Below are 23,549 nucleotides of genomic sequence, written 5' to 3' on the forward strand. Positions count from 1 at the left end.
TTACAAGATTGTCCCTATAATATTCATTCATTCATTTATTTTCTACCGCTTTTCCTAGCTAGAGAATAGCGGGGGGTGCTGGAGCCTATCCCAGCTGTCTTCGGGCGAGAGGCGGGGTACACCCTGGACTGGTGGCCAGCCAATCACAGGGCACATATTCACATTCACACTCACATTCATACCTATAAACAATTTCTCCTAGCTGTGAGATCTGCGCGCTAACCACTCGACCGCCGTGCAACCCAGTAATAAAATTATTTTTCATATTTAAAAAATGGAATAAAAATATATAAACTAACAGAAATCAAAATACATTTAAAGTAATATTTTAAGTAATTTTTAAAATTATGATATATATAATGTCAGTGTTTTTTGGCAATATTCATTAATTCATTCATTCATTTTCTACCGCTTATCCTCACAAGGGTCACGGGGGTGCTGGAGCCTATCCCAGCTGTCTTCGGGCTGCGAGAGGCAGGGTACACCCTGGACCGGTCGCCAGCCAATCACAGGGCACATATAGACAAACAACCATTCACACTCACATTCATACCTATGGACAATTTGGAGTCGCTAATTAACCTAGCATGTTTTTGGAACGTGGGAGGAAACCGGAGTACATGCAAACTCCACACAAAGATGACCAAGGGTGGAATTGAACCCTTGTCTCCTAGTCTGCATGCTAACCACTTGTCCACCGTGCAGCCCTCCCTATAATATTTTGAATTTAATTTTGAATCCTCCTCTTCACCAATAAAGTACTACACAATATAGTCGTGCTTGAGGGCGTGCTCATACTCGGGCGGTGCTTCTCCAATATAAGCCCCCCCCCGTGGGGGAACGTTCAGTATCAGTGTCTTCATGCGCTCCCTGCATGCATGGTATCACTGAAAGATACACAATGCTAGGTGGTAGCAGAAGATGTCAGAGGCAAGAAACACGAGTTTCAATCTTGCCCCAGCGCGCCACGATTCCTCTCTTTTGGTGTGGAAGTGGAAGAAGCAGTCGAGGGTCTGACTCCTATATTAGAAATAAAATTGAAAGTGAAACCCAACTGATGCTTACACATTTGCATGTGTAGTAAAGGCGTGTCATGGAATTTCTACTAGTACAAAATAAATACTTCAAATAGAAATCGATGATTTTTGGGGCATGATGTCAACATCTGGCGTTCTTCCTTTTGCATAATGAAGCATTAAATGTGTCCGGTTGTATGCCGCCATATGCCGTTGTGTAGCACAGTCACGCCACTATGATGTCATTGGCTGTTCCGGCATACAAATGGAATGTTTGCAGATCTGCAAGAAAGATGTGAGACCACGCTGAAGACTGATGGGCAATAGGGGATTAAGCCTTCGTTCTCACCTCTGCGTTCAATTACTCGCTCTGCTTGGTGTGCCATCGAGCCCGCGGTCCTGCTGGCATGGGTCCTTTGAGGCATCCATAGGCGGGGAATCAATTTCTGACAGCAGCTGTGCGGGTTGGTTCATGTTGTTGTTTGGCTAGCATCTGTATCTTCGACCGTTTAGAGGATGAGATGATTGGAGACCAGCGAGCAGAGAACCTAAGTATTCCTAAGCGGTGGTAGAAGCTGGTTATGTCCTGACTTCCTGTTCTCTCTGTGTGCCTGATGGGTTACGCCCGACACCCCACATGAGCGATCACTTTGCCCTGTGAGGACCCGCCAGGTAGATGCAGCGCTGGGATCCACGCCTCCCGGACGAGTGCCAGATAATCTCCTATCTTGCCATTTCAAAAATGTCAGAGATTATTCCTGTCAGTTCCTGTCTTCTGCTTCACAACAAACCATGACTGGCCTGTCGGATGCGACAGATGATTACCCGAATCAATTTCGGACTTTAATTTTTGGATCTCAGTCTTATTTACTCACTGCAAAAAATGATACAACAAACAATATGCATTTCATTCTGCTAAAACCTCCTCCTAAAACCCAAAATAATAGTTGACTATCCAACAGGTTAATACACAATGGCATACTACTGTATTTTCCGGACTATAAGTCGGAATTTTTTTTGCATAGGTTGGCTGTTCCTGCGACTTATACTCCAGAGCGACTTATGTATGTTTTTTATACCTAATTATGCATATTTGGCCTTATGCGACTTATACTCCGGAGCGACTTATAGTCAAGAAAATACGGTAATCGACTGAAAAACGAATCGTTACCGTCCAAATACTGTATTTTCTGGACGATAAGTCGCACTTTTTTCATAGGTTGGCTGTTCCTGCGACTTATACTCCAGAGCGACTTATGTATGTTTTTTTCTACCTAAGTATGCATTTTTGGCCTTGTGCGACTTATACTCTGGAGCGACTTATAGTCCAGAAAATACGGTAATCGACTGAAAAAAGAATTGTTACCGTCCAAATACCGTATTTTCCGGACTATAAGTCACACTTTTTTTCATAGGTTGGCTGTTCCTGCGACTTATACTCCAGAGCGACTTATAAATGAAAAAAATTGTTTATGTTACATAAACACTGGACACCTTTTCTGTTCATGTTTATTTTTTTGTGTATCTTACACCTATTCAGCCTGTTCTCTATTCTTTTATTGTTAGAACTTGCCTTCCAAGAGGACGTAATGTCTGTTTTGGTCAAGTAGTTTGTAAAATAAATTACCCGCAAAAATGCGACTTGTAGTCCAGAAAATACGGTATTTATCATACAATCACGTCTCTTCCATTTGTTTTCTATTTCTTGTAAATATTTGATCCCCTGCTCATATTGTAGGCCTACCCTCTTTCAAGGATATGAACAGTCCGTTAGTTTTATGGTGTGTTTATTGCAGGGGTCAGCAACCCACAGCTCCAGACCCGCATGTGGTTCTTCAGCCTCTTTGTTGTTGCTCCCTTCGCAATGCTCGATTATTTTTTTGGGGGAAAATACGCATCTTTTGTAATGAGTTTTGAAAAAAATCGAACTTTCTGTAAGACCCTATACTCGATCCACTCTGCTTTTTCTCATCTGAACTACTTTGATACCCCAAAATTCCCTCCAAATTTGGAAGTCAATGAAAATCTTTGGAGACTCGCAATTCGCTGCACATTTCTTCAGGCGTCAGGTATTGAGGTTTAACAAAGATGAGACTATCATTACCCTATGAGTTGGCATCCATCACACATGAACACTGCTGTAAAACTCGATAAAATTAAAAAAAGATTCAAACTTTTGAACGTTTATAAGATATTTTTATCTGGATAGATTTATAAGATGTTTTGAAATTGTGTTTTGCGGCTCAAGTCTATTTTTCTTCAGTGAGCGAGGGGGTAAAATGGCCCTTTTGATAGTAAAGGTTGCCGACCCCTGGTTTATTGTAACAGAGACTGAAATAAAGGTTATAAATTAACTTTAATTTGAAGAAGAGAAATACATGTTTCACCATAATGCAAAACTAACTTCTGGAAAAAATCTTCTTGGCAAGCACTGAGGTCAGACATTTCTTCAAGTTGGGGTGAGAGACCCCCCCCCCCCATAGCAGACAGTAGGGATGGTGTTGCTGGCCTCACAGTCGCCATGACGCCGTCTACTTGATGCCAAAGAGCTCCATTTTGGTTTCATGTGACCACATCACATTTTCTCAGTCAATTCCAGCAAAGTGTGTTGCTGGGGGCGGGGACCCCCCCTGGGGGGTTCACAGTGAACTGTCAGGGAGGGCAGGGAGTACTTTCCATGTTTGTGCAGACCAGCCAACATGTACACATTTACAGTATAGTACCTGTCCTCAACATCAGGGGGCGTGAAAAAAATTTTCTGGAACCGGGGGTAGGGGGGTGTGGGGGGCACAAATAATTGAGAACTACTGGTCTAAACAATGCAGGTGGTGCATATCATTTATATGAATGGGTTAACACACATCTTCATCGTAGTCATTTTAAATGATGTACTTATTTATTAAGTGTTTATATAGTTTATATCGTATTAATTCTGATTCTAGAAGTAACGGAATTTAGGGGTGATATATTTTTTTTTAAAGAGCCATGTAGAAATGTTGTGATCCAACAAACAACAGTTTTAATACATTTGCATTTCTAAAGCCAGAAGGATTTTAAAAAAAATAATTGGATACAGAAAGAAAGCGAAACAGAAAGCAAAGACAAAAACTTGGCTATTTTGCCGAAATAATTACAACTTCACATTTCCCTTTGTTTTCAAACATGAACTGAATATATTTGTTTTTAAAAATACAGTTAAAACAAGCACAACACAACAAGTTAACATCACTAGAATGCTAAGTCTAAAATTACTGTGTTCAACCAGAATGAATAATAATTATTTTTACATGAAAATATCATATTACAGCTCCTCCCACATCACCGTCTATAGTTGACTTTGAGGTATTCAACTTGCTGTAAATATCACCGTTCCTGTATGTCATGTGGACATAAAATGCAGTCACAATTGATTAAAAATGCGCTTTTTCCACCAACGTTTCTAAAAAAGTTATGATAAAATACAAAATGTTTCACATTCCTAAAATAAATAACTGAAAAATAAAGTGACATGAAACATTCCATACTGTTCCTGGGTCAGAATCTTCACATAGCAAGTGACTTCCTGGACTGTTGTGCATCAGTTTATGGTTGCAAATGACACAAATAAAATAACACACTCAAACGCACATTCACACAAATGTTGTCGAAATCCATTCCTCCTCAAAATTTAATCAGAAATGGTAAAAACGCCACGATGAAGAGACAGGTGTGTAAGTGTACGCCCATCGCTGATCCGCTGCCGTCTTGAACTGCTCTTGGTCCTATGAGAAGGACAAAGAAAGTAAATCCGTATAAACAAGGTTCATTGTGTTATCGGAATATGAGGATTATTTTTTTTATCTTCTGGCAACAATTATTTCCTGGCAATCATTTTTGTCACATACGGACTAATGAGGTTTATTCTTTGACTGTTGAGGGTCAAGGATGAAGTGGGAGCTATCCCACGAACAAATAACCGTCCTCACTCACATGCAGACGTTTATAGTCTCGAAATGAACAAATCTATAAGAACACAACACTTAATGGAGGGGAAGTCATGTGACTATCCCAGGATATGGCTTCCCCGAAAGGGTAGTGTGTCCTAGCTGGCTAATTTCCGAAATCTTATATTCTTTTGGAATGTGGGAGGAAACCGGAGTACCCGGAGAAAACCCACGCATGCCCGGGAGAACATGCAAACTCCACACAGAGATGGCCGAGGGTGGAATTGAACCCTGGTCTTCTAGCTGTGAGGTCTGCACGCTAACCGCTCGACCGAAATCTTATATTTTGCTATTAAATATAACCCATTTAACAAATTTAAAGGCACCAAAATCCAGTCAAACCTGCGTTTTCGTACCCGCTACTTTGCGTGTGAAGCAATTTTTGACAAAATGTTTGCCCACCCTTTGCGGGTAACGAGCTAGTCCGTTTGCCTATGCATCATTCCGTGGAATTGAGTGAATGGATTATACACTGACAGCCAATGGAAATTGGTAGATCATATTTTTAAAGTGTTGCCTGGACCATCAAAATCGTATCCGGCATCGAATCGTGGTCAGGATGTTTGCAGGAAAAGGCCTCCATACATGGAGGTTGACTTCCCACAAGCATCGACACACAGTGGGGCTGCTGATCCAAGGGGTTGTTCCTTCCGGATCAGTGAAACTGGTCCTGTCGGTGTTGCAACTGGTCGTAGGTTGCAGGTTTCATGCAACCTCCACCATACGCAGTACCCGGGAAAGTTGCTCATGTGATGCCGTTCACTGGACTAACAATGCTGGCCTTTTTTGGGCCTTGAAAATAGGCCTCTAAAGCCAAATCGCTAGGAACTATCGTGTATGCAAACATCATTACAGCAAATGAGGTTGCGTTTGAAACGGTGGAAAAGGACTAAGGACTAAAAGGACTAAGGACTAAAAGGACTAAGGACTAAAAGGACTAAGTTCTTCCAAAGTTGGACTGTCCATGTTGACACCCACTGAGTATTGGCGCAATTACAACCCTCCTACAAATACAAATATGCATACATTCCTACCTCAAAGTTTCTATTCACCGTCAGTATATTTTTTATAAGCTCTGTTGAATGGCTGCCTTCCAAAAACATGCATGATCGGCGACTTTAAATTGATCTGATTGCAAAATGTTCTCTCGATGTGCCCTGCGATTGGCTGGCTAGCGACCAATCCAGGGTGTACCCGTTTACATAAAATCAGCTGGGATAGGGGGCTTAAGAACATTTTTAGGGGGGCTACAAATGGCCTAATGACGCTAGTTGGTCCCCAGCATACTCCTTGCGAGGAAACGCAGCATTGAAAATGGATGCACGGAAGTTCTGTTCCGACTTGTAATGTTTATTTTGAGCTCCATAGTTCCCTAAGATGCATCTATCTAATTAACCCCAAACAGCGGATCATCCATAATCCTGCAAATTGGAATTAGCGTTATTGTTCAGTCCAATTCAAAACATAAACATTTGTGTGTTTTTGTTGTTCTAATTCGGCGGTACACTAGTAATAACAACATGAGGAAGACCATTTAGGTCCATGGAATTCAATTAAAATGTGTTGATTAATCCTTGAAGGATAGCTAAAAGGCACTAAGTCGAGACAAACACACAAATACAAGCATGATGTTATTCAAAGATGATGAATACTTACATTGGTGAGAGGATGCAAAAAATCAAAATGAAGTCATGCCACACAGCAAGTTGGTTCATTTGGCAAAGGAGAAAGATGAAACACAATCAGAAGAAGAGATGGAATCGACCATTTTCACAAATATCAAAGGTTCTGCAGGCGCATCATACTGTTTAACTAATTTTGTGAAAATGGCTGAGTGTGTCATGAGGTGGCATGCTGTTAAGTAATATATCCAACACGTCTGTGCGGAATACTAACCTTGCAATAGCGTTGAGCTAGTGGGTTCAATTACCACTACAAACAGGGGACAAAACAAACACACACGGACAATAACACAAGGGAAACAAGAAAAGCGCTTCTGAGATGAGGGCCGTGACCGGAACGTCTCCATGATGTTGGCTAAGATCCATAAACGAGTACCCAAATACTACATAGTGCAAAAAATAGGTCAGTGAGAGTGGTTTTTACGAGTGCATCATAAATCTGAATTTGGCTTTCAGTTGTTAGTCAGGCCTTATTTCACTCGGCGAAAAATGAGCCTCATTGATCAAGAGTTCTTAGCCTTTCAAGAGGGGTGTTTTCCCCCCCAAATATTGTGGCACAGCCACTATTCAGAATGCACGGCCACACAAACTCTTGACGTTGTTATTTTTGTTTTTCTTCATTTTTTTCCCCGCAGAAAACACATTTAATTCATAATAATAATAATGGATTAGATAGAGTGTCTTGCCCAGGGACACAATAACAGTGGCCATGTTTACATGAGTTTTTCCTTTTTCTGAATGACTTTTCCGAAAACATTATATACATGGAAAGGAATATTCCATGCGCCGCTATAATCAAGCAAAATAGTCAATGGGGCATGCCCATTAAATCGTAAACATCAACATCATGTGATAACGGTTTCCCCGGGTTTTTTGTGAAATGCCAATTGAAGAGAACCAGGGAGGGTTCTGGAGCTGAATCAAATCTAATAACGACAACAGTCACTTTAAAAAAATAGCAATCCAAAAATAGATATCAAGTAAGCGCTTTACTTTTTGTTAGTCCATAACAGAATCCCCACAAATGTACTGTATTCATCGCCAGCGTGCTTATGTACGTTGGAGTTTTAATAGTAGGACAGTACCAATTAGCCTCCTGACAGCTTTAGTGATACTGACTGACAATGAGCTTCCGAAATTACCATGTTAGTTCATCAGACATGTGACTTATTGCTTGTTAACGCTGAAATACGATGACTGAATAAAAAAAATCTACACAAATATGAACTAGATACAGAACCAATTAGCCTCCTGATAACTTTAGTGATACTGACTGAAAATGACCTTCCGAAATGGCCATATTAGTTCATCAGGCATGTGACTTATTGCTTGTTAATGCTGAAATACGATGACTGAATAAAAAAAATCTACACAAATATAAACTAGATACAGAACCAATTAGCCTGCTGACAGCTTTAGTGATACTGACTGAAAATGAGCTTCCGAAATGACCATATTAGTTCATCAGATATGTGACTTATTGCTTGTTAATGCTGAAATAGATGACTGAATAAAAAAAATCTACACAAATATAAACTAGATACAGAACCAATTAGCCTCCTGACAACTTTAGTGATACTGACTGAAAATGAGCTTCCGAAATGACCATATTAGTTCATCAGACATGTCACTTACTGCTTAACTGCTTAACGCTGAAATACGATGACTGAATCTACACAAATATAAACTAGATACAGAACCAATTAGCCTCCTGACAACTTTAGTGATACTGACTGAAAATGAGCTTCCGAAATGACCATATTAGTTCATCAGACATGTGACTTATTGCTTGTTAATGTTACGATGACTGAATAAAAACAATATATACAAATATTAACTAGATACAGATTTTTGCTTGATTGTACTAATAGAAAACATCCAAATGTACTCACCGTACATAAGGAAGCTAGTATAAGAGCTCCCGAGTTTGTTGATGGCAACACAAGTGTAGTTACCATAGTCTCCGTCAGACACATTAAAAAACGTCAGTCTGGAGAGCGATCCGGTGCTCACAATTTCAATACCGTCCAAACCATTGGAGATTCTGATGGAAAAATAAAATATACGAGTTAACATTCATGACTAATTCCGAGCAAAGTGCAACTCAATCGCAATCAACAAAGCCATCACCTTCTGTCGTCTTTATACCACTCAAAGTCGGCCTCGGGCACCGCGTCCGCCTCACACTCCAACACTCCCCTCTGGCCCGGAGTCACACCGACATCTCTTCCATCAGACACAGTTGGCGCATCTTCAAGCAAAACGTACAAACAAGGAGGTCAACACATGGCACCGATTGCTAAAGGATCACTTTAGCAGATGAATTTTAAGCATAACCGTAATAACTGACAAGAAAATATTCTTATTTTTCTTATGTGTGAAAGAAAAATTAAGTATTTGACGTATTCGCAATACTTTTCATGAACCTTCCATTTGGTCTGTAAGTCTGATTCTCATAATTGGAAATTAACACACACGTAAGGGGAGGTGAGATGTATTTAACCAAAAAATAAAATAAAATAACTAAATGAATAAAAATAAAAATAAAAATAAAAATAAAAATAAAAATAAAAATAAAAATAAAAATAAAAATAAAAATAAAAATAAAAATAAAAATAAAAATAAAAATAAAAATAAAAATAAAAATAAAAATAAAAATAAAAATAAAAATAAAAATAAAAATAAAAATAAAAATAGAGTGGTCCTGGAGGCGTTTATTAGGTTGTGGAGGATTTCATTCCCAAAAGAAGCTGAAAGTGTAGGATAAGGTCCATGCAATTAATTGCATGTACAGCTGAATAATGGCAAAAAAATAAGTTTAAAGAGCTCCTTTGGGTGTTTATCTGATCCTGCAGGAAGCTATATTCTGCTCCAAAATGTCTGAGGGACATTGTGAGTTAAAATCAAGCCGGTTTTAGGACAATTAAAATGCATGGGTTCTTATGGGCACGCCTCAGGCACTGGTAAAAAAAAAAAAAAAGCAGGTGGCAATGACATTCAGCAAATGGCAGCAACCACGTGTGTTTTTGCGTGGATGAACGCAGCGGACTCACAGTTGACAGTGATGTCTACAGTCTGGGTATCCGTGTCAATATCGTTGACAGCTGTACATTCGTACGTCCCTGCTCTCTGTCTGGAGATAAATGGGATTTCCAGGTAATCATCGTCTGTTGCCAGGTCCCCTACACACCAGGTGTGAGAGAGGAAATGGTCATTCAGAAAGTGTGACAAGACAACAGCTGTGGCTCCAAGTATCGTTTTTACGCTCCGTGTCCTTGCATGTCCTCTGGGGAAGTAAGTGCTGCAATGATGCTGCACGTGACATATTGATGACCCGGGGATGCAAACTTTGGGCAAAATGCACATTAAAAACCAGGAACACGTGCTGCAATAATAATGTAGGGGAACGCTGGAGTTAATTAGAATTGGGAAACATGTTGACGAACAAATAATTCATTGAAAAAAACCCACATTATTTTACCAACATGACCCACAAAAATATTACCACGGTAAACAAATGCAGCAAAATAACCTTTTATTCAGCCACAGCAAAGTACACCTGTCAGGCATCAGGGGATGCCGTTGATTGTTGCCAGCTTCTAAAGCCCTTTGAGACTCTTTTGTGATTAAAGGCTATATAAATAAACTTGACTTGACTTGACTTGGAACACTGCCTATATTCCGACAGCAAAAATTCACACGAGGAAACCAAATGTAGAGACATTTACACAATTTTTGTGAACCTTCCTCAGAACCTTCAAAAAAAATAAATAAATAAAATAAAATAAATAAATAAATAAATAATTAAAAAATATATATATATATATATATATAATTATTTATAAAATACATATAAAATTATATACATATATATTTTATACAAAATATTTATATAAAACATATATAACATATATATATATATATTATAAAATATACATATAAAATATATATAAATATATAAAAATATATAAAATAAATTATAAATAACATATATAACATATATATAAAATATATAATATATAATAATATATAATAACACATATATATGTTATTTATTTTATTACATACTTTTTAAATTTTATTTTAATAAATATTTTATATATAAAATAAATAATTATATATATAAATTTATTATATATATATATATATATATTTTATTATATATATATTTTCTAATGAAAAAAAAAATATATATATACATTTTTATTTTTTTTGAAGGTTCTGAGAAATCACAAAAAATTGCGACAAAATCTCTACATTTGGTACATATATATATATTTTTTGGAAGGTTCCGAGAACTCACAAAAAATTGTGAAAATGTACCTACATTTGGTACAGGAGAAAAACCCACGCATGCACGGGTAGAACATACTATGCAAACTCCACACAGAGAAGGCCAAGGGTGGAATTGAACTCGGGTCTCCTAGCTGTGAGGCCTGCGTGCTAACCACTCGGCCCGTTGTACAGCATAAATCATCAATCAATAACATCCCCAAATTTCTGTGGTCTTAAACTTTGTGATCCAACAGTGCAAAATGTAAAAAAGTACATTCTTGCAATGTTTCAACCGGTCTTAAAACGTGTAAACGGTCTTTATGGACGGGACATCCCGGGAGTCTCCTTCGAGAGAGAACCAATGAAGCGTTTACTTTCCAGGTAAACATAGACAACAACAATAATGCAAGCCAGACTGCTGTGAGTTTTATTAGGTTACAAATAAACTGTCTGAATGGGGGTTGTAAAAAGAAACGGAATATTCAGTCTTAAGTTGTTAAAATGTGATATTGCGTTGCTGCAGCAAAGCGTTACGGTTAAAGATAAATTCAGACTAAACAGGCTTTTAGGGTGGGTCAGGAATTCCATTCCAATCTTGATTCCAGATTATGTGGCACTGCCATATTGATTATTCGTGTAACTACTATTACTTCAGCTCAAGGACAATATGCAATAGTAACCCGGCTCCTCCATGATAAATAATGGAAGACAATGTTTCTTTAATACGAAATTGAATTGATAACGAATGGTTTGATGGGCCAGATGGGAAGAGTTGGCCCATGACACGTTCCGTCTTCCCGTCTGTTCATTCCGAGATTAGTTTTTGTTCAAATCATCTTCCCTTTGTCACCAAAGCTGAATATTCAACTATGCTGACTCAGCAGTAGCGCCCCTCACGATTAGTCGACTTCTTCGATGTAATCGACCATGAAACTTATTCGACTGCGTTTTTTTTTTTTTTTTAGTCGACGCATCATTTTACAGTTGACTGCCCAAATATTTTGCTCTCCCGTCTTAAACGGTTCATTGTAATTCACCTCCACACTAGTCTGTGTGCTGGCAGGTGAGTCGGAATCGAGTATGGTGTTGATTCAGACCAGTCCGCTGAGGCCAAGAGCTTCAGAACTGTTAATTAAGAAATCATTGCTGTTTTGTGGTTGACTATGGACTATTATTAGTTGCATATATTATTGCATATATAAAAAATGCATATTTAAGCTATTTTTATGTATTTTGTGAGTGGTTAGCGCGCAGGACTCACAGCTAGGAGACCCGAGTTCAATTCCACTCTCGACTATCTCTGTGTGGAGTTTGCATGTTCTCCCCCGTCCGGTTTCCTTTCCACATTCCAAAAACATGCTACGTTAATTAGCGACTCCAAATTGTCCATAGGTATGAATGTGAGTGTGAATGGTTGTTTGTCTATATGTGCCCTGTGATTGTCTGGCCACCAGTCCAGGGTGTACTCCGCCTCTTGCCCAAAGACAGCTGGGATAGGCTCCAGCACCCCCCACGACCCTCGTGAGGATAAGCGGTAGAGAATTAATGAATGAAAAAGACGTAATATGTCGTACAATAACTCCGAATAAAAGGCCCTAATAAAGAAGGGCCACTACAGTAGCCATAAAACCCAACTCTGAACCCGCACTGGAACACATGAACATAAGTTGTATTTATGGATTTACGAATTTTCGGACTATTAGTCACACCGGGGTATAAATCGTACAAGGCCAAAAATGCATAATTAGGTAGAAAAAAACATACATAAGTTGCATTTTTTGCGAGTAATTTATTTTACGTTTATGTTTTATTAAACATGAACAGAAAAGTTGTCCAGTGTTTATGTAATATAAACAGTTTTTTCATTTATAAGTCGCTCTGGAGTATAAGTCGCAGGAACAGCCAACCTATGAAAAAAAGTGCGACTTACATATAGTCCAGAAAATACAGTATTTGGACAGTAAAGATTCTTTTTTCAGTCAATTACCGTATTTTCTGGAGTATAAGTCGCTCCGGAGTATAAGTCGCACAAGAGCAAAAACGCATAATTAGGTAGAAAAAAAACATACATAAGTCGCACTATATAAGTCACATTTTTTGCGGGTAATTTATTTTCCAAACTACTTGACCAAAACAGACATTACGTCCTCTTGGAAGGCAAGTTCTAACAATAAAAGAATAGAGAACAGGCTGAATAGGTGTAAGATATGCTAACACAATGGTTATTCAACTACACAAAAAAGTACAGGTCGCAGTATAAGGTGTATAAGTCGCAGGTACAGCCAACCTATGAAAAAAGTGCGACTTATAGTCCGGAAAATACGGTAATTACTATATTGTGTCGAGTAAGATGAGTAAGTATCATTTCATGTATGTAGGGCTCTAATAATATTAAAATCTATATTTGCAAGGTCAAAGGACTACCAAAATATTCCATTTATAAATAAGAAATCCGACTTTGAGGAAATTAAACAGGCTACTTTGACTCTGGCAGTAATGTATTAAAGAACTGGTAAATTAGGCGAAAGATTAATCGTTAGTGCCAGCACTAGGATCCAGAGTTATTAGATATTGATATTATGTTTTTTTTTTTACAAATCTGGAAAGAAGTCGACATATACAAACAACACAAACGAAAAACACCCGATTTTTAAAAGCCTGTTGAGCGTGGACAGATTTCAACACCAAGATTCAGTTTCAGTCTTGAAATAAAGCTGAATAAATCAATAAGTACAACTAACTCAATTTTGGTCGTACATGCCGTGCCTCGCCACTGTGTGAAATGGATTAGTCTCCACACTGTGGAACTGCATTCATCGGGCCATTTACAGCCGTCCACTTATGCAAATGAATGCGTCAATTCCAAAAAGGACTACCCATAATTACGTTGAAATGCTACATGAATAAGGACAGGTATAATAATAAAGAAATTGTCAAGATGATGTAATATTTACCAGAAGATGAGATGCGTTTCCAACTGATGAAAGGCTCCGGTTTTCCGATGGCTTGGCACGTCAGCGTGACATTGGAGCCTTCATTGACCACAATATCTCTTGACAGATCGAGGATTTTTGGTGGCACTGTGAGAAAAAAAATGTTGAATCAAACATTAAGAGTACAATAGGATTTAAAATATATGTGAATGTTATTGTTTAATTCCGTGTATTTGTACAAATTTACAAGATGAATGGCAGACATCCATCCAATTATTATATCTTCTGCCCTCAATTTAACATAATTAGCATGCTAACAAGCTAGCGCTAAACATGAGCTGTTCCGTGCATGTGTGGGGTCTGCATCACAATTTCTACGTCACGTCACAGCCTTAACATTTGAGTCTCTGGGGTGAAGGTTCACCACTTTTCCATGTTTTTGCCATTTGTGGATAATGGCTCTCACTGTGGTTGGCTGGAGTCCCAAAGTTTTACAAACGGCTTCATAAAAATTTCCAAACTGATAGATCTCAATTACCGTATTTTTTGGACTATAAGTCGATTTTTTGGACTATAAGTCGCTCCAGAGTATAAGTTGCACAAGGCCAAAAATACACAATTAGGTAGAAAAAACATACATAAGTCGCACTGGAGTATAAGTCGCATTTTTTGCGGGTTATTTATTTGACAAAGTACTTGAACTTAGAAGGCAAGTTATAATTTCAAAATTAAAATTTTAATTTAAATTTTATCTGATACGGTTGCCAAATCACTACTTTCGAAATGGTGACAAAACCGGTACTAAAACCGGAACTAAATTTGAAACACTTATATGCTAGGACTAATGGAGAAAAGGACAAAAGGACTAAAATCAAAACTCAAAACTCAAAACTCATAAATCAAAAATCAAAACTCAAAAATCAAAAAAATAATAAAACAAAAAAAACAAACAAAAAACAAACAAACTGTATTAGGAAAGCAGGAAGTGAACAAATCTGACAGTTACTGATTGTAAAAGTACCAGATGGAGGGGTAGGATTTAATAAGCTTTGCTTCTTCCTACTCCTTTTGGTCATGTGGAACTGGGAACTGATTATGTGATGCATTCAATTGTAATCTGATGCATGTTCAAATGAAATAAAACCATTACCATTACCTTATTATGTGTATAAAATACATAGTCTGGCCCCCTTGTCAATTGTGTTAAATCAATACGACCCGCAAAAAGTTTGCCCACCTCTGGTATCTTTATTTTTCATTATACCTTTCCCTTTTATGCGTTCAAGGTAATACTTTGGATAAACAAAATAATTTTTGTACAAAACGAAAGCTCTGTTTTTCCAAATGAACTCATCACATTTACTATAAAGAAAAGCTACAATTCATATAAACTAAAGGACTTCAAACTCCATTGCTCCATTGTTACCTTGGACGAGGACGTGTATTACGGTGGTTGTTGGGCGACTGCTGGTCTGGACCGCACAAACATACTGCCCCTCATCTGTCATCTCCACGTTTTCAATCTTGATGGTAAACTCCTCTTGATTAAGTGTCACCAGACTCACCCTTGGATCCACCGACCATTTTTCATCTCCGGCGTATAGTATACTTGACCGATTTAGCCATGCTGTATGTGTGACAATGTCCCCCTGGGCACACCTATAGAAGAAATAAATAGATAATTCAAGTCAGAGCAGTAATTTATGTTACAGTTAATCTACATTCAAGGTGTTTTTTTTTTTATTGAGGAAAATAATGAAGTCATAAAGTCTCCTTTCATTGCCTACAGACACTCACGCTAACTAATTGAAAAATGTTAAATGTTTGCCTGTTTGGGCAAGAAATGAACCAGGGATAAGAGACTAATCAGCGAGGTCAGTAAAACATACTTTCCCTGCAAGTCTGCTTTAAAAGCACAACACCAAGCGAAACTGAAACTGTAGCCCGTTTCACACTGCCAATTAAAGCCTGAAATGTTGGCTTTTTTTTCCTGTGTTGGTCAGAAAAAAATAAAAAGTAAAAGCACAGACACGGAATGGGAGGGCCAAAGTCAATCCTCCAATTTGCTGGCTTTGCCGCTAGTGTCAGCGGTAAAAAAAAATAAAAAAAAAAAGTTATCCTGCCGTGCGGAGAAGACAAGTTGGACACCCAAGACTTACTTTTCTATTAGTAGTAATTGTTGTTATGTAACAAGACCTGGTGTGGACGTCACCTCGCATCGAATTATCTGATCCCGTCGAAATATTATGTAATGCTGGATTCAGAGCAAATAATTTGGTTGGGTATAATTTGAATTTTATCTGATACCTGTGCCAAATTGATACTTTCAAAATGTCGAAATGATGACCAAACCGGTACTTAAAAAAAAAAGAATAATAACAAATATTGTGACATGCAGATTGAACAGAATAGATTTATATATAAATATGAGTAAAATTACAACAAATTGCGTGCAATTGTGTGTAAAACATGCAAAAAAATATTTGCACCCTTCCTGATTTGAGTCTCTAGGGTGAAAATTCACCACTTTTACATGTTTTCGCCATTTGTGGATAATGGCTCTCACTGTGGTTGGCTGGAGTCCCAAAATTTTACAAAATGGCTTCATAAACTTTTCCAAACTGATATATTTTAATTATCGTACTTTCTGGACTATAAGTCGCTCCGGAGTATAAGTCGCACAAGGCCAAAAATACACAATTAGGTAGAAAAAAAACATACATAAGTCGCACTGGAGTATAAGTGGTATTTTTTGCGGGTAATTTATTTTACAAAGTACTTGAACTTAGAAGGCAAGTTCTAACAATAAAATTTTAATTTTATCTGATACGGTTGCCAAATCACTACTTTTGAAATGGTGACAAAACCGGTACTAAAACCGGAACTAAATTTGAAACACTTATATGCACCTCACAGCCTTAACATTTGAGTCTCTGGGGTGAAGGTTAACCACTTTTCCATGTTTTCGACATTTGTGCATAATGGCTCTCACTGTGGTTGGCTGGAGTCCCAAAATTTTACAAATGGCTTCATAAACTTTTCCAAACTGATAGATCTCAATTACCGTATTTTTTGGACTATAAGTCACGCCGGAGTATAAGTCGCACAAGGCCAAAAATTCATAATAAGGTAGAAAAAAACATAAATAAGATGAACTAGACTATAAGTCGCATTTTTGTGGATAATTTATTTTATTTTAAATAGAATATAAAGAAATTAAAAAAATAAATATACAAAATATATAAAAAAATATATTAAAATATATTAATAAATAAATAAATGAAGAAATAAGTACAATCACATATGAGGTTGTTTAAGGTGGAATGAAACAATAAGGACAAGTAAAAAGGAAGTGGAAAATGCCACCCGGACCCCCAGAGATTTGTACATGACAAAGCTTTTGATTCGGTTGTGATGGCCTAAATGTGACTCCAACTGATTTAACCAAAATGCTTAAAAATAGTAGCAACAAAACATCCACTCAAAAGCGGCAGCAGAAAGATTCCATTTATGCTGTCACAGCTTGTGTTACGGCATCAGTCACTTCCACTACAGTGACTCCAGCAGGGTCAGCGCCATCCTTGGGGTATTTGCAGTGTTGGGGCATGGCGGGGTAGCGTCAAATGAAGTGTCCTTATTTGACTTTGACTTTTTAAAACATATGAGAGTCAGGCTTGTCCTTAATGATGACAAAGTTGATCTACAGAATTTTTATTTAGCTTAAATTAAGCATTTCCAAACATAAAAATGGCGAAATGTACAAAAATACAAATATAAAGCATTGGAAAGACTCATTCAAAGACGCTGATGTAATATTCGACACTCGTCACAAGGTGTCAGTGATGTTACTGTAATGTTTCATAAGACACAAAAGCCAGAATTGATCTCCACAACAACAGCTTTTTATTGTAGGTTTGAATTATCTCCAAACGGGGACAATAAACCTGAATAAAAGTAACCCACGGCAAAATGAAATCCATCACTTCCTGTCCGCCACACACTCCGTCTGCTCCTCTGGAGAACACATGTATAGTAGTACAAACAAACATTGAATTCATGTCTTTTATGGCTTATTTTCTGTGATTGTGTCTACTATACTATAATGGTAATGGTTTAATTTCATTTGAACATGCATCAGATTACAATTGAATGCATCACATAATCAGTTCACAGTTCCACATGTCCAAAAGGAGTAGGAAGAAGCAAAGCTTATTAAATCCTACCCCTCCATCTGGTACTTTTACAATCAGTAACTGTTACATTTGTTCACTTCCTGCTTTCCTAATATAGTTTAAGTTTGTTTTTTTGTTTATTTTTTTTTAATTTTTAATTTTTAATTTTATACCGAAGTATGAGGTGATATGACCATACAATGACATAATTGGTACTATATCAGCAAGTTTAAGTATTTGTGATTTTAGAAAAAAGGAGTTAGTATGTTCTCTGTAGGCGGCATTATGAATTATCCTTACTGGCCTTTTTTACATTTAGTACATTTAGCGAGTGAAGATTGCTTTTATAGTTATTACCCCATATTTCCACAAAATAAGTAAGATATAGCAGAACCAGAGAGCAATAAAGAGTGTGGAGTGATTTCTGATTGAAAACAAATTTTGCTTTGTTCAATATTGAAATATTTCTGGCCACCTCATGTTGTAATATATTTGTAATATGAGGTTTCCAGATAAGAGTGAAACTTTTGGGTGTGTTAGTTTGCATATAGAAGGCTCTAATTTAAAAAAAAAACATATTTAATAATTGAAAATAACTGACAGATTTCTGTGAAAACATACAAAGGCAAACTGTAGATTTACACAGGTTGGGTAACTTGATCACATTCTCAACATTCGTCCAGCGTCTTCTGGCGTGGCGTGGCTCTGGGGTGGTTCCGTCCTCTCTCACAGATAGCGTCTCCCAGGACCAGGTACTCTGCTGTAAGGCCATGTTCACTTGAACATGGATATTTTCATAACATTTCACCCACTCCGGTGTTAAAAAATTCTCTAGCCACATGTGTGGAATAAAAAATATAATCATATAAACATATCCACAGGGTGTGATGCACATTGTGGCCAATCAGAAGCCTGAAAAATCAACCACATCTCTCTAGTTGTTTTTAAAAATCAGCTCACACTCAATAGTTTCATATTCTGAAAATACGGTATTCTGGGCCCCCGGACAGTTTGTTAACTCAACGCGACCCGCAAGTCCAAAAGTTTGCCCACCCCCCTGTTCTAAAAGGTCCGGGTTTGGGATCAAACTTGTATATTCTGTTTTGATAGTCAGCAGCTTGTCAGAGACTGGCAGCAAATCGGTGACAGCTTTGGATTGACTGGCACAGCGCTGGTTCTGCACATCGAGCGGAACGAGAGGCTCTGACTGTGCCAACTCGGTCATTTTGTCGACTTGTGTCTGCATCTGGGCCAGCCAGCACCGAAGCTTCAGTTACCGTAACTACCAAAGCAAGGCGCAGCAGGAAATATTCTGTATAAACTCACCAGGGCCAGTCTGCCCCTGTAGTCACCTATGGGTGTCATAAAGGTTGGTTTTTGCAAGCATGGGGTCTCATTCCGGTCTTTAATACCAACTGCGATAGTTCCATTGCTACTAGAACACTCGGAACCGTACTCCCACTCAGTCCTACTCGTCCCCACCTCCACTTCTTTCCCAGGTAAACAGTACCAAAACTGAAGCCATTATAATTGGCACCCTGCATCACTACTGTTCCTCCTCCATTAAATGCATTTATTTTTCTTGCCACACGACTGTACCAGCCTATCCCCCACTTGGCACCCTGCATCACTGCTATTCCTCCCCCATTAACTGCACTGATTTTCCTTGCCACACTATCAGCCTGTCCATCTTGGTTACAAATTTGAGGTTCCGCTTTCTTCGGCTAAACTGCACCAAAAATGAAGCCATTATAATTGTCATCTCACATCAGCTCTGCTCTTCCACTGTTAATTTCATTTTTTTTTTGGGGGGGGGAGGGTACATTGTCACTCTCTTCCCCTTGGTTACAAATTTCAAATTTCAGGTTCAACTTTGACCTGACAAACATCCATCCAAGGAAAAAAAACAACCTCCATCTATGATGCTAAAAGCTGGTTTCCTCCTCCAGCATAGATTACTGTAATGTACTCGTCGCAGGGATCCCTGGCAGGGGCCTTCAGATGCATCAACACATTCAAAATTACACTGCCAGAATCCTGATGAGGATGCCTAAACCTAAGTATATCATGCCAATCTTCTCCAATGGCTACACATCCACCTCCCCCATTGATTAGGACTGTTTACTTACTCATTAGTGGATTTATAGAAATGTTCCATAATATATCAAATAACTCATCACAACGTATTCTACATGATGCCAATTTATGGATAAATGAACTACAATTCCCATGATCCTTGGAGTGCGGATTCAGGATGAAGTCAATTGTTACGTTTTTGGGAAACTTGGTCCAAAAACCGGACTGCAGATCAGAGCACAGAACACTAGCCGAACATAACAGACTTTAGTGGTGTGTCGGTCATGAACGAACATGTCAAAAGAACTAGTTCTTTTTTGTGAATGGAATGAACGAGGTCACCACCACTAAAATACCGTTCAGTTCGTTCAGTTGTAAATGTTTTTTTTATGATTGGCTGGAGAGTCAGTTCACCGTTCTTTTTTGCAGGGCGGGACTATCTGCGTGTTTATCCTATCGTCACGTCTCGCTCTGTGGGTGGGTGGGGTTAGCTGACTGAAAGACCGAAACCGAGAGATTAACCGACACTGTTAACGGGTCAAAAGAACTAGTTCTTTTTTGTGAACTAGTTCTTTTGACCCGTTAACAAAAGAACTAGTTCTTTTTTGTGAACAGAATGAACGAGGTCACCGACAGTGTCGGTTAATCTCTCGGTCTCGGTCTCGGTCTTTCAGTCAGCTAACCCCACCCACCCACAAAGCGAGGCGTGACGATAGGATAAGCACGCAATTAGTCCCGCCCTGAAAAACCGGAACGGTGAACTGACTCTCCAGCCAATAAAAAAAAAAAGCATTTGCAACTGAACGGACTGAACGGGTATTTTAGGGGCGGTGACCTCGTTCATCCCGCTTCACAAAAAAGAACTAGTTCTTTTGACTCGTTCGTTCATGACCGACACATTGCTAGTTACCTGTTGAGTCGGAACGAACGTGAACATGAGTGAACGAACTGACTCCACACGGCTGACCGGGTCGATCACAGACTAACGACCAATTGACCGAAATGACCGAAATTAACAGATCTTTTTACTGACTGAACCGGAACGATACAGTTCTCTGAAATGACCGGTTTTGCCCATCAATACCGGACTTGTGTGGACCCAAGATGGTCCAATTAGCCTCGAGTTTGTCCTAAAATGAAATGATTTCTTTTACAATGCGATGCAGATTAAAAGATTTCGGATCTTTAATCACTTTCCCATACTGCAAGGCTCATAGGCAATGGAAGCAAGCTTGTATATGTCCTCTCAGGGTTGACCTTCCTGAAGGATCCTAAGGGTTTTCCCACATCAGGACATACTTTCTAATTAAATGTCTGAGCTACCTCAGCTTGCTGCTACAAATGGACGGGGGCAGTCCTTTCACTCTTAATTCTGGCTGATTTCTGAACTGCCAGCTCGAAGGGTGACCTTGAATTCCTTGTGGGAGAAATATACTTTGACCGCGTCTTGCCAAAACTTTTACTTTTCCACATGATGTTTGGAATGGGAATCATCATCTTGGTTAATGAGGGAAGATCTTCTTTTAGGCTAAACCTCCTCTTCATTATGACACTGATACAACTGTATACACAATTTTAAGTGTAAGAGTTTTTTTTGTATGTACAGTGTACATATCAATCAATGTGGGAGTATCATCCACCCACGTGTTTGTTTGTTTTTAACACCACATGCGTCAACAAAAAGTACAAAAACTGAGACAATCGAAAATTAGCTGATACAAAAACTGGTTAATAACTGAATTAACTCTATATTGGAATCATAACAGGATACTTCTAGTTCACGCATATTGTATTGTATTGTATTGTATGTCTGTGTACGTATGCTTGTTCATTAGTAAGCCTACTTTTTCTAGTTGTACAGGGGCTAGGGAAGTGTATTGTTCTTGAGCAAGGCACCAGCACAATTAAACTGCTTTCTCCAAATCGAATAACAACCACTCTTATTGCAAACGTTGATCCAAAATATCTCAAAAAGTCACTTTTATACACCGTGAATGTTAATACTCAAATTTATGGTCAAGTGTTGCAATTTCAAGATCCAATCTGATGCATTGGCGAATCGGTTTACATGTTAAACACACTGACTTGACATTCAAAAATATGATATTATACAGTCGTCACACAGACATGACACCTACCATAGAATTTTCATGTCGCATTTCAAAATTTAAGTCCTCAGCTCGTCACTGTTACGAGTGATACTGAATGACATTTGGCTTTCGGCCCGAAAACGGAAAGTGCTGTTAATGGCTGTCACTCATTCGCATACAGAACATGCAGTCTCACAGGGAAGGTATCGGCAATTATCAGTCATGGCTGAGCAGGAATAGATCATGGGGACGTGGTGACTTTTAAAAGTAGATCTCTGAAAAACTTGGAAAAAGTGTGAGCATGATTTCGTCCGATATGTTGGAACTCTACTGGATCTTCAATAAGAAGAGTCAGTGGCAAAGGCTAAGTGAATAGTCAGATACGATGGCCTGCTGGTCCTATAAATATCAGCTACACACTTTCCTCCCCATTGATCACAAAGCCATGGCTTGACGCTGGTTGCTGGTTTATGTTGGATGGAGCTGACCTCAGAACGCGCTTGGTTGCCTTTTTTCCTCTGCATGCCTCTTGCCCATGATCTATCAAACTGATAGTCTTAAAACATAGAAGAAAAAAAAAAAGACACAGCTGTTTCGTTCTTCAATAGATTACCTGTGAAGGACACTGCTGTCCCGACCTTACATGAGTACATTTACACCGTCATTACCCTGATAAAAAAAAAGAAAATACTTTTCCTGGATAAAGTACCACGGTAGGACTTTCTCAGAACTTTTGAGGTTGCAGACTGTGAGCTAAGGAATTTTTATTGGTCAAAAACATTTCAATTTTCACTTATCATTGGCGTCACTGGAGCGTCATGCACCAGTAACGCAGAGTACCCATGAGTCGTCAATGTCCGAGTCAGTGAAACTTCAGTCTTCGTTGAGTACCTGCAAGTCAGTGACACGCAAATTCCCGTCAACCCGTGAGTCTTGGTCAAGCACTCATCAAGTCAGTGAAACTTGAGGTAAGTGAATTTTTCGTTTTGTTGCACCGGCGATTCAACGAAAAATCCCAACTTTGATACACAAACACACAAATGGCAACCAGAAAGTGAAACTTTCAATTGGGAAGATTTTTTTGTTGTTGTCGTTTTCAGTGGAGCTAAAGACCTCCCTCACAGTCATCCGACAAATTCTCGAATATTCATCCAATTGGAATCGTTCTTTGCCACTTTGAAGTTTCAATTTTGTACCTTCACTAAACCAGTTTTTCAAAACCAAGAAAAAAGTTAGCACTGTTTTTTTTTTTAGGGTTTGACTACATTACCGTAAAACGGGGTTATAACAGACAGCGGGATAATAAGGTGTCACGGTTCGGC

At 38.5% G+C, this 23,549-nt stretch overlaps 1 protein-coding gene across 6 annotated transcripts in view; it reads right to left on the reverse strand.

The window, feature by feature from the left end:
* Positions 1–372: 372 nt before the first annotated feature.
* ntm (neurotrimin) overlaps positions 373–23,549 on the reverse strand; it is a 129,390-nt gene continuing 106,213 nt past the window's right edge. For 2 of the 6 annotated variants that reach the window (XM_058087471.1, XM_058087470.1), the window contains 7 exons: positions 15,316–15,548; positions 13,911–14,036; positions 9,735–9,863; positions 8,812–8,932; positions 8,574–8,725; positions 6,896–6,931; positions 373–4,777 (listed from right to left, as the gene is read on the reverse strand). In XM_058087471.1, coding sequence (XP_057943454.1) covers positions 4,677–4,777; positions 6,896–6,931; positions 8,574–8,725; positions 8,812–8,932; positions 9,735–9,863; positions 13,911–14,036; positions 15,316–15,548 — 898 coding nt within the window. In that variant the 3' untranslated portion in view covers positions 373–4,676. Of the gene's footprint in view, positions 4,778–6,655; positions 6,932–8,573; positions 8,726–8,811; positions 8,933–9,734; positions 9,864–13,910; positions 14,037–15,315; positions 15,549–23,549 lie in introns of all 6 variants that reach the window. The other 4 variants (XR_009132097.1, XM_058087472.1, XM_058087474.1 and 1 more) reach the window with 4 other exon arrangements.

This window comes from Doryrhamphus excisus, chromosome 11, assembly GCF_030265055.1.
Source record: "Doryrhamphus excisus isolate RoL2022-K1 chromosome 11, RoL_Dexc_1.0, whole genome shotgun sequence".
NCBI lineage: Eukaryota > Metazoa > Chordata > Actinopteri > Syngnathiformes > Syngnathidae > Doryrhamphus > Doryrhamphus excisus.